This window comes from Salmo salar, chromosome 09 (assembly GCF_965601325.2).
Source record: "Salmo salar chromosome 09, fSalSal1, whole genome shotgun sequence".
In the NCBI taxonomy this organism is placed as follows: Eukaryota; Metazoa; Chordata; class Actinopteri; order Salmoniformes; family Salmonidae; genus Salmo; species Salmo salar.
The window spans coordinates 10,550,931-10,562,677 of NC_138299.1; the positions used below are offsets into that span (position 1 = coordinate 10,550,931).

At 39.2% G+C, this 11,747-nt stretch overlaps 1 protein-coding gene across 1 annotated transcript; it reads left to right on the top strand.

Annotated features, from left to right (window-relative positions):
• The first annotated feature begins 522 nt into the window (after window positions 1-522).
• LOC106610707 (5-hydroxytryptamine receptor 1B-like) lies at window positions 523-2,370 on the top strand. Its single transcript, XM_014210206.3, has one exon. The coding sequence runs from the start codon at window positions 985-987 to the stop codon at window positions 2,131-2,133; it is 1,149 nt and encodes a 382-aa protein (XP_014065681.2). The 5' UTR covers window positions 523-984; the 3' UTR covers window positions 2,134-2,370.
• Window positions 2,371-11,747: the final 9,377 nt, after the last annotated feature.

Here is an 11,747-nt window from a genome sequence, read left to right on the forward strand (position 1 = left end):
CTGCAGTCTCCCAATCCCAGCACAATACATAATATCTGACCACAACCATGGAAGATACACGTAGCTCAAGAACATTGTAGCCTACTATACATGTTGGAAATTAAATTAATGATTTGATGTGATATGTAGGCCTATTGTCTAAATGCAGTAAAGGTATACAATGCCTCCGGTAATGTACTTACTCAGACCATGAGTGGCCATTGATTTGACAGATGTAGGAAGTGATGGGTCTATTCTATGTTGAAATTGTTTTATCTCTAGTTGTCTATCGTTTATGTATTGTTCAGGTTCAATATAGGTCTAGTAAACATGGATATTAATGATAAAGGGTAAATACATGACTCATGGTGACAGGTAGAAATAAGAGGGCACTATGACCCAGTGGAGATGTGCTCACCTCTCCAGAAGAATCACTGTGATCAATGCTGCATGTTTATGTTTGCTGTCAGAGGCAGGCAGCAGCAGCTGTATAAAACCAAGAGTGGAGGTCTCCTCACCATTCAACTGAAGCAGCCTGTAAGACAACTCCAGAAGACAAGGATTACAATGCAAATGGTAAGCTTGCAGTTGCTACAATATGTCAAATGGCTGCAAGTCATTGTTCTTTCATCAGTCTCAATGTTAATTTTGATAAACGTTCTATATACATACTATTTATTTTGTTTAGATAGCTAAACTGTTAAAACAGTTGAGGACAGACGTTGCAATACATTTTCCAGAGAACATAATGGATATATACTTCAAAATCCTTTTTTTTACATCAACAATTATAATTGGGTCGCTTCTGCAATGAAAAAAAAATGAAGAAGAAACGGACAACAATGTTTTCCTGTCCCAAAATACTTTACTAGATTGATTGACATTTTTTAAGAAAAAATGGATGTTGGAGACTTGGCACATAAGAAGAATATCCCTTCTCTTTGGACTGACCACACTGTTTCAAAATGATGAATCAATCAGTGATGGAGAAAAACGACTAAGGGGATGGAGCGCTCAAATCAACTCCAGCCAACTCCTGCATTATATGGACAAATGATGAATATCACAAACGATACCAATGTGACAGAATCTTCAGAGCTTGATGAAAATGATGAGAGTTTGGCTTATCAAACCAGTTTGGCAGTGATTCTCTTCGTTGTCACACTCGCTACTACTTTATCCAACGCATTTGTCATTGCAACGATTTATCAGTCTAAGAAACTGCACACTCCAGCAAACTTTCTCATAGCGTCTCTAGCTGTCACCGACCTCTTGGTGTCCATTTTGGTGATGCCAATATGCGTCCTGTACACGGTGAGTCACACCTGGACTTTGGGACAAGTTACATGTGACATTTGGTTATCCTCAGATATAACTTGTTGCACTGCTTCTATCCTTCACTTATGCATAATCGCTTTGGATCGATACTGGGCAATAACAGACGCCGTTGAGTACTCCAAAAAGCGCACGCCAGTGCGCGCGGCGGGAATGATCCTGACCGCCTGGGTCATCTCTATCTCCATCTCCCTGCCCCCGCTTTTCTGGCGCCAGGTGAAAGCGGAGGAGTTAACTGAATGCAATGTCAACACGGATCACATTTTCTACACTATTTACTCCACGTTTGGAGCATTCTACATCCCTACTCTGCTGCTTATTGTGCTTTATGGAAGGATATACTTAGAAGCACGTAAGATCATTTTGAAACAGTCACCCAAAAAGGTAGGGAAAAGACTCACTTCAGCGCACCTGATCACCAACTCCCCTGGATCTATGGCATCGACATCATCTTCTCAGTGTAAAAGACACGATACCCACTTCAGTGACACGGGGTCCTTGGCAAGTAAGAACCATGTGAAAGTAACCGTGTCCGACGCACTTTTGGAGAAGAAAAAGATCTCAGCTGCTAGAGAGAGGAAAGCGACCAAAACATTGGGAATAATATTAGGCGCATACATTATATGCTGGTTGCCATTTTTCATATACACCCTGGTGGTGGCCGCCTGTGAAACTTGTTTTTACCCCGAGTTGTTTGACTTTTTCACCTGGCTTGGTTATCTCAACTCGTTAATCAATCCAATTATATATACCATGTCCAATGATGACTTTAAAAAAGCTTTCCATAAACTCTTACGCTTCAGATTTTGCATATCCTGAAAATATGTCTTCCATGTCCTATTTTGTTTGCATTATTGCTCTATACAATACAGCATAAAATACAGATACCCTTGTGTGGTGTTATATGTGTAAATGCATTCATATGATGCAATTTAGGGCACGATAAACCTTTATGTAATGATGGTATTATGGGGACCTCAATTTTTACAAAGTGGCTAACGTTGCAAAATACTCAAATTCAGGTTTAATATGTAATATATACTTAAGCCGATTATAATAAATTGTGAATACAACTGAACAAAAAACTGACAGTTGGAAAATTCAGATTTGTTAATTGTGTTTTGCAAGGGCTCCCATTTGGGGATAATGGTGGCTCGCGGCGCATTGCGCGTTATTCCCTGCGCGACTGACCGTTGCATTTCAGATCCGCTGCATCATTAGTAAGAGCTATCCAAACCAGACTCGACTGAAACCATTACTTCTGTACATTGGCTGGCTATGACATTATCCACTGGGCACAGACGTCAGTTCAGCGTCTAGTTTTGATTTACATTTGGTTGAGTTGTCAAATACCGTGAATTCAACATGAAATCAACAAAACATTTCACCATGTCATTGGATTTAGGTTAAAAATTGGGTGAAAAAAATACAAAATGCCCTTACGTTGATGACTTTTTGCAAATCCAATCAGTTTTCCATGTTGATTCAACGTCATCTAACATATTTTTGGGGTTGAAATGACATGGACACAAAGTTGATTCAACCAGTTTTTGCCACATTATATAAATAATCTAATTTATTTGATGCGATTATTTCCTAACATGATAATGTGTTTTTTATGTTTTTGTTTTGCATACACTAGTGTGTACAGAATTTACGTTTCTTTTTAATTGTGAAACTGTTACACGGGGATAAGGATCTTACTCTATTATATTTATAGTTGATGAACACACCGTAAAAAAATATACAGTTGTTTCAACTAATTATTATTAAGTATCTGGTTCAACAGCCTATTTTAGTTTACCAACCTTTTCGGTTAAAGTGTTAACTGAACTTGAAATGTTTAGTTGGCCCAAACCTAGCGCCAACTTTAGAAAACTTAGGCAAAAAATTCAGTAAACATCAAATTATGTGTTTGTTCAACTTGTCTAATATGTTCATACAACAATTATTTGGGCATCTTAATTAAAAAAGTCTGTGTAACTGGTTACAGACACAAACATTGCTTTTAACATACAACATTTTCACCACACACTAACAGTCAAAAGTTTTAAAACACCTACTCATTCAAGGGCTTTTCTTTATTTTTTACTATTTTCTACATTGCAGAATAATAGTGATGACATCAAAACTATGAAATAACAAATATGGAATCATGTAGTAACCAAAAAAGTGTTAAACAAATCAAAATATATTTTATATTTGAGATTCTTCAAATAGCCACCCTTTGCCTTGATGACAGCTTTGCACACTCTTGGCATTCTCTCAACCAGCTTCACCTGGAATGCTTTTCCAATAGTCTTGAAGGATTTCCCACATATGCTGAGCACTTGTTGGCTGCTTTTCCTTCACTCTGCGGTCCGACTCATCCCAAAACATCTCAGGTTGAGGTCGGGGGATTGTGGAGGCCAGGTCAACGCTCCATCACTCTCCTCCTTGGTAAAATAGCCCTTACACAGCCTGGAGGTGTGTTGGGTCATTGTTCTGTTGAAAAACAAATGATAGTCCTACTAAGCCCAAACCAGATGGGATGGAGTATCGCTGCAGAATGCTGTTGTAGCCATGCTGGTTAAGTGTGCCTTGAATTCTAAATAAATCACAGACAGTGTCACCAGCAAAGCACCCCCACCCCATAACACCTCCTCCTCCAAGCTTTACGGTGGGAAATACACATACAGAGATCATCCCACACCATGTCTCACAAATCTCCAATTTGGACTCCAGATCAAAGGACACATTTCCACCGGTCTAATGTCTATTGCTTGCGTTTCTTGGCATAAGCAAGTATTTTCTTATTATTGGTGTCCTTTAGTGGTGGTTTCTTTGCAGCAATTTGACCATGAAGGCCTGATTCACACAGTCTCCTCTGAACAGTTGATGTCTGTTGAACTCTCTTACACATTTATTTGGGCTGCAATTTCTGAGGCTGGTATCTCTTATGAACTTATAGTGCCTTGCAAAAGTATTCATCCCCCTTGGCGGTTTTCCTATTTTGTTGCATTACAACCTGTAATTTAAATAGATTTTTATTTGGATTTCATGTAATGGACATACACAAAATAGTACAAATTAGTGAAGTGAAATTAAAAAAATAACTGTTTAAAAAATATAAAAAAATAAAGAAAAGTGGTGCGTGGATATGTATTCACCCCCTTTGCTATGAAGACCCTAAATAAGATCTGGTGCAACCAATTACCTTCAGAAGTCACATAATTAGTTAAATAAAGTCCACCTGTGTGCAATCTAATCTAAGTGTCACATGATCTCAGTATATATACACCTGTTCTGAAAGGCCCCAGAGTCTGCAAAACCACTAAGCAAGGGGCACCACCAAGCAAGCGCCACCATGAAGACCAAAGAGCTCTCGAAACAGGTCAGGGACAAAGTTGTGGAGAAGTACAGATCAGGGTTGGGTTATAAAAAAATATCAGAAACTTTGAACATCCCACGGAGCACCATTAAATCCAATATAAAAAAAGAAAGAATATGGCACCACAACAAACCTGCCAAGAGTGGGCCGCCCACCAAAACTTATGGATCAGGCAAGGAGGGCATTAATCAGAGAGGCAACAAAAAGACCAAAGATAACCCTGAAGGAGCTGCAAAGCTCCACAGCGGAGATTGGAGTATCTGTCCATAGGACCACTTTAAGCCATACACTCCACAGAGCTGGGCTTACAGAAGAGTGGCCAGAAAAAAGCCATTGCTTAAAGAAAAAAATAAGCAAACTCGTTTGGTGTTCGCCAAAAGGCATGTGGGAAGGAAAACGCTATGCCTGGCGCAAACCCAACACCTCGCATCACCCCGAGAACACCATCCCCACAGTGAAGCATGGTGGTGGCAGCATCATTCTGTGGGGATGTTTTTCCATCGGCAGGGACTTTCAAACTGGTCAGAATTGAAGGAATGATGGATGGCACTAAATACAGGGAAATTCTTGAGGGAAACCTGTTTCAGTCTTCCAGAGATTTGAGACTGGGATGGAGGTTCACCTTCCAGCAGGACAAGGACCCTAATTATACTGTTAAAGCAACATTCGAGTGGTTTAAGGGGAAACATTTAAATGTCTTGGAATGGCCTAGTCAAAGCCCAGACCTCAATCCAATTGAGAATTTGTGGTATGACTTAAAGATTGCTGTACACCAGCGGAACCCATCCAACTTGAAGAAGCTGGAGCAGTTTTGCCTTGAAGAATGGGCAAAAATCCCAGTGGCTAGATGTGCCAAGCTTATAGAGACATACCCCTAGAGACTTGCAGCTGTAATTGCTGCAAAATGTGGCTCTACAACGTATTGACTTTGGGGAGTGAGTAGTTATGCACGCTCAAGTTTTCAGTTTTTTTGTCTTATTTCTTGTTTGTTTCACAATAAAACATATTTTGCATCTTCAAAGTGGTAGGCATGTTGTGTAAATCTGTTGATACAAAGCCCCCCCCAAAAAAAACAATTTTAATTGCAGGTTGTAAGGTAACAAAATAGGAAAAATGCCAAGGGGGGTGAATACTTTCGCAAGCCACTGTATCCTCTGTAGCAGAGCTAACTCGGTCTTCCATTCCTGTGGTGGTCCTCATGGGAGCCAGTTTCATCATAGCAAATGATGGTTTTTGCAACTGCACTTGAAGACACTTTTAACGTTTTTGAAATTTCCATATTGACTGACCTTCATGTCTTAAAGTAATGATGGACTGTTGTTTCTCTTTGATTATTTGAACTGCTATTGCCATAATATGGACTTAGTCTTTTACCAAACATGGCTCTTCTGTAGAACACCCGACCTAGTCACAACACAGCTGATTGGCTCTTATGCATTAAGAAGGAAAGAAATTCCACAAATTAACTTTTAAAAAGGCACACCTGTTAATTGAAATGCATTCCAGGTGACTACCTCATGAAGCTGGTTGAGAGAATGCCAAGAGTGTGCAAAGCTGTCATCAAGGCAAAATGTGGCTATTTGAAGAATCTCAAATATAAAATATATTTAGATTTCTTTAACACTTTTTTGGTTACTACATGATTCCATATGTGTTATTTCATAGTTTTCATGTCTTCACTATTACTCTACAATGTAGAACATAGTAAAAATTAAGAAAAACCCTTGAATGAGTAGGTGTTCTAAAACGTTTGACCGGTAGTCTTCATATTTAACACAGGTTGACATTGTGGATGTTCATTTTTACAGTAGTTATTATTTAACTGGAACGTGTCCTCACCTGGGATTTGAATTCACAACTTTTCGGGTTCAAAGAATTCCAATCTCTCGTCTACACCACCATATCTGTGTCAATCATCAGTTAATCGGACTGTTCTCTTATCATTTATTTGATTTACTTATTTCAGCAATTGTAGGGTTTTCTGTATCGTTGCCTGATGTTGGTGGAGCAGATTACTGTTTTAATGTTATTCTTTAATAACTATGATAAATATAATAGTTTTACTGGAGTGTACTTTAAACAGAGCTGAGATTTACTTTGAAGTACAATGTGTGAAATCAGTCATTGACACAGACATGGTGGCGTAGCAGGAAGTGCGGTATGTCGTGAACGAAGAGATTGTGACTTGAAATCCAAGGCGAGAACATGTTAAAAAATAATTACTGTGTAAATCAACGTCAACGTATGTCAAATACAGTGCATTCGGAAAGTATCCAGACCCCTTCACTTTTTCCACATTTTGTTACGTTACAGCCTTATTCTAAAATGGATTAAATCGTTTTTTCCTCATCAATCTACACATAATACCAGATAATGACAAAACGAAAACAGTTTTTTTTTTAAATGTTAGCAAATTTATTACAAATAAAAAACTGAAATACCTTATTTGCATAAGTATTCAGACCCTTTGCTATGAGACTTGAAATTGAGCTCAGGTGATTCCTGTTTCCATTTATCATCCTTGAAATGTTTCTACAACTTGATTGGAGTCCACCTGTAGTAAATGCAATTGATTGAACATGGTTTGGAAAGCCACACACCTCTCTATATAAGGTCCCACAGTTGACAGTGCATGTCAGAGCAAAATCCAATCCATGAGGTTGCTGGGAATTGTCTGTGGAGCTCGAGACAAGATTGTGTCGAGGCACAGATCTGGGGAAAGTTACCAAAAAATGTCTGCAGCATTGAAGGTCCCCAAGAACACAGTGGCCTCCTTCATTCTTAAATGGGAGAAGTTTGTAACCAACAAGACTCTTCCTAGAGCTGGCTGCCTGGCCAAACTGAGCAATCGGGAGAGAAGGGTATTGGTCAGGGAGGTGACTAACAGCTGATGGTCACTCTGACAGAGCTCCAGAGTTCCTCTGTGGAGATGAGAGAACCTTCCAGAAGGACAACCATCTATGCAGCACTCCACCAATCAGGCCTTTATGGTAGTGGCCAGACGGAAGCCACTCCTCAATAAAAGGCACATGACAGTCCGCTTGGATTTTTCCAAAAGGCACCTAAAGACTCTCAGACCATGAGAAACAAGATTCCCTGGTCTGATGAAACCAAGATTGAACATTCTGGCCTGAATGCCAACCGTCACATCTGGAGGAAATCTGTCACCATCCCTACGGTGATGCATGGTGGTGGCAGCATCATGCGGTGGAGATGTTTTTCAGCGGCAGGGACTGGGAGACTAGTCAGGATCAAGGGAAAGATGAAAAGGACAGAGAGATCCTTGATGAAAACCTGCTCCAGAGCGCTCAGGACCTCAGACTGGGGAGAAGGTTCACCTTCCAACAGGACACCAACTCTCAGTACACAACCAAGACAACACAGGAGTGGCTTCTGGACAAGTCTCTGAATGTCGTTGAGTGGCCCAGCCGGCGCCCGGACTTGAACCCGATCAAACATCTCTGGAGAGACCTGAAAATAGCTGTGCAGCGACGTTCCCCATCCAACCTGGCAGAGCTTGAGAGGATCTGCAGAGAAGAATGGGAATAACATCCCAAATACAGGTGTGCCAAGCTTGTAGCATCATATCCAAGAAGACTCAAGGCTGTAATCACTGCCAAAGGTACTTCAACAAAGTACTGAGTAAAGGGTCTGAATACTTATGTAAATGTGGTAATTCTGTTGTTTATTTTTTATAAATTTGCAAAATTGACTAAACCTGTTTTTGCTTCGTCATTATGGGGTATTGTGTGTAGATTGATGATAAACAAAAAAACAATTTAATCAATTTTAGAATAAGGCTGTAACGTAACAAAATGTGGAAAAAGAGAAGGGGTGTGAATACTTTCCAAATGCACTGTATGTACATTGAAAACATTTTATGTCAAAAGCATTATGTGTGTAACTTGTTCCACAGCCTTTTTTTTGTGAAGATGCCCAAATAATAATTTCTAGTTGAATGAACATTTGAGACAAGTTGAGCAAGCACATCATTTTAAGTTGACTTAATTTTTGCCAAAGTTTTCTCCAGCTAAGTTTGGCCCAAATAAAAATGTTAAGTTCTGGTAGCTTTTTTAATCGAAAAGTTGAGTAAACTTAAAAAGGCTGTGGAATCAGTTACTTAACAATATTTAGTTTCAACAACTAGATTTTTTTTTACAGTGCAGGATTAAATTATGTATTAGCATGTTATAGTATTAGCATGTTATAGAACAACCGATTACACATTTCTCAGCCTCCTGGATCATGAACATGTCTTGAGCTACACGATGACCAATTTTCTCTAGAAATGTTAAATGTGCCTGTAAAAGCTGAATCCCTGGGATAGTCACAAAGTTAAAAGCTTGACTGGGTGTGGAAACCTTTTATTGGGGTTTCAAGAGAGAAGGCCAGGATTCATACAACCTGAATGTCAAACATAGACCCAGACTGGTTTTATTGTGGGTGATATTTATCCAACAGACATAACAGCTGATGAATACCTTCACTTTTACTGAACAAACATGTAATATTTAACAGTCCATGAGTGGGGGTGTTTGAACTGTATGTTCATGCATTTAAGTGTATTCATGTCTCTGTATGTTCCAGCTAGCATCTGCTTCAAATTCATTTACTGCCTTGAATTACATAATACGTTAGCCTATCAAGATACAGAGAATTACATAATAAGTTAGCCTATCAAGATACAGAGAATTATATAATAAGTTAGCCTATCAAGATACAGACAATGTATATCAAAATCATCTCTTTGCATTGACATGTGAAACAATATGTCCGAGGGCTTGCCATATATGTGAATTTGTGGACATAATTTTTCACAATATGAAATGCTGTAAAATAAAAACTTCTGCAATGAAATACTGCTCCATGAGAGTAAAATGTATTGTTAAATGGAATCTACAAATATGAAGTGTCATATGGTGTTACAGCGTAGAGTCCATTATTTGATGTGTTGATCACTGTCATTGGTGATGAGGGACCCAGAATACTGTATGTCAGTTACTATTATGTCAATGTGTGGGATAAAGTAGGTTGCACTCCCTCCTGTGGCATCACGGAGCCCACAAGCATGATGCTAAAATAATGGAAATGGTCCAAAAACATGTACTCAAGAAAAAGACCAAGAGAAGCAACTACCAGCATTATTCAACTAACTCCATGTATGATTTCATCCTTTATAGAAAAATCGCTGTAGGACTGGTGGAAGATGTTGAAATCTCATTTGGAAATATAGTAAACTGTTCTGAAGACTAAGGGCTCTATTCAATCTGCATTGCAGAAGTTCCGCGTTACAGCGTGATGGAAATTTAAAGGCTATGTTCCAACTTTACCGGAGACTACGTTCATGATAAACGCTGCATATATTGGCTGAATCGGGAACTGCCTTTACGTTAATATCGCAGAATCTGTAACGCTGATTGAATAGAGCCCTAAACATGTAATTCCTTGACATTAGTTATCCATCACAACCTACCCCACACCTCTTTGCAGGTTTTATTACATCACGCGCATAATGACGTCAGCTGTGATCGAGGTGTGAATACATGCACACACACACACCTTGACCTCTGACCTCACGCGTCTACCAAACACCTGAGCTGCCACAACGCAGACCAGCACCACTGTCAGAGGATGTGCACCGCTGGTCCTTCATCTGTCATGCACCAATAGCCAAACACAGCAGAGCAACACAGCAGAGCACTCATGGATTTTCACCAGACTCATCATGCGTGACCGATGAATGTGTCCTGGAATGATAAGCTCTGATTGCAAATATTTCCCCTTTTGGTTCAATGCAAATGTTTTCCCATAGGGTTCACGCTGTCCAATGAGAAATTCAATATGGATCTACATTATGTGGGTTGTAATGATTTCAGGTTGACCAAATAGGCATGTTGTCTGCCAATACAATGCTGGTTTGGGCTAACTGTGGGCTAACATTATAATGTTGTGCCATGCAATATGTAGTGTGCCCTTGAGAAATGTTAAATGTTTCTGCTGAGTTGGCAGTGATATCAACAGGAGTGGGTCACAGCTGTTCAAATTGAGCAGTCTCTGAGCAGTAAAACCAGGATCATCTATGTTCTGCTTCAGCGCTTCAATAGAAAACGAGTAATTTGCATGAAGGTTACAGTAGAATGATCAATGAAGACGAAGTTGAAATTAAGCCATAAAATATAATTATCTTGTATGCAGCTTTATTAACAGTTTATCGATAAACCCTCTTTATCCTCTGAGGCTTAGGCAATCATCAGCCCACAACGGCCTTGCGAAGCTCCTGATTGTTGTCACCAAATTAACTTATGCCTCTAATAACCATGATTGACCTTGACTAAAACTAGCAAATCATTTAGGCATGACATTAAAGCAGGGAATAAGGGGTTAGTAATGTGGTTTCTCTCTCTAACAAATTATACTTTTCATGTCATCTCTAAATGGCAATAACAAATAATGACAAAATAAAGTATGTCACATGAAAGGCATTACCACAAAACAATGTTCTAGACATAATGTTCTGTGGAGTGATTCATAGGACATCAAAATATGTGTGACTTGTTTGGGACCCCCGTTTAGTCACATAAACCGCATGAGTAATCAATTGCTTTGATCTTGCAAGGGAATAGCACATCTATTACATAGCATCAATAGCAGGGCTTGATGCTGGTGAGACTCCAATTATGGGCTTATTTCTTTCCATTTTCTACCCCGGAGAAACCAGATAACGCACACAAAAAACTCATATTATGGCAAATTGCGTTTCTTTCTCAACCAAATAGTGACGAATGGACTCCTGGTGTCCTTTCAGGCTTTCTTTCTCATTCAGAGGTGTCTTAGCTATCTTAGCTGGCATGCCTGCTGTCAAGGTTGGTAGACTTTAGAAAAGCATGCAATTACTAAATGTACTGAATAAGACACATTCATTTCAATCTTTTACCCAGATTTTAGGAGAGAAGCATATTTAGTGTCTTTAAAAAAAAAAAACACCAGTCAGGAGGAAAAATAAACATATATTTTTTTTTACATAGAATTAAGAATGATGATTATGGCTCTTGTTTGCAAGAAA

What these genes read in the sequence shown, in the direction of transcription:
- LOC106610707 (XM_014210206.3), top strand. Translation starts at nt 985, where the DNA reads ATGGAGCGCTCAAATCAACTCCAGCCAACTCCTGCATTATATGGACAA.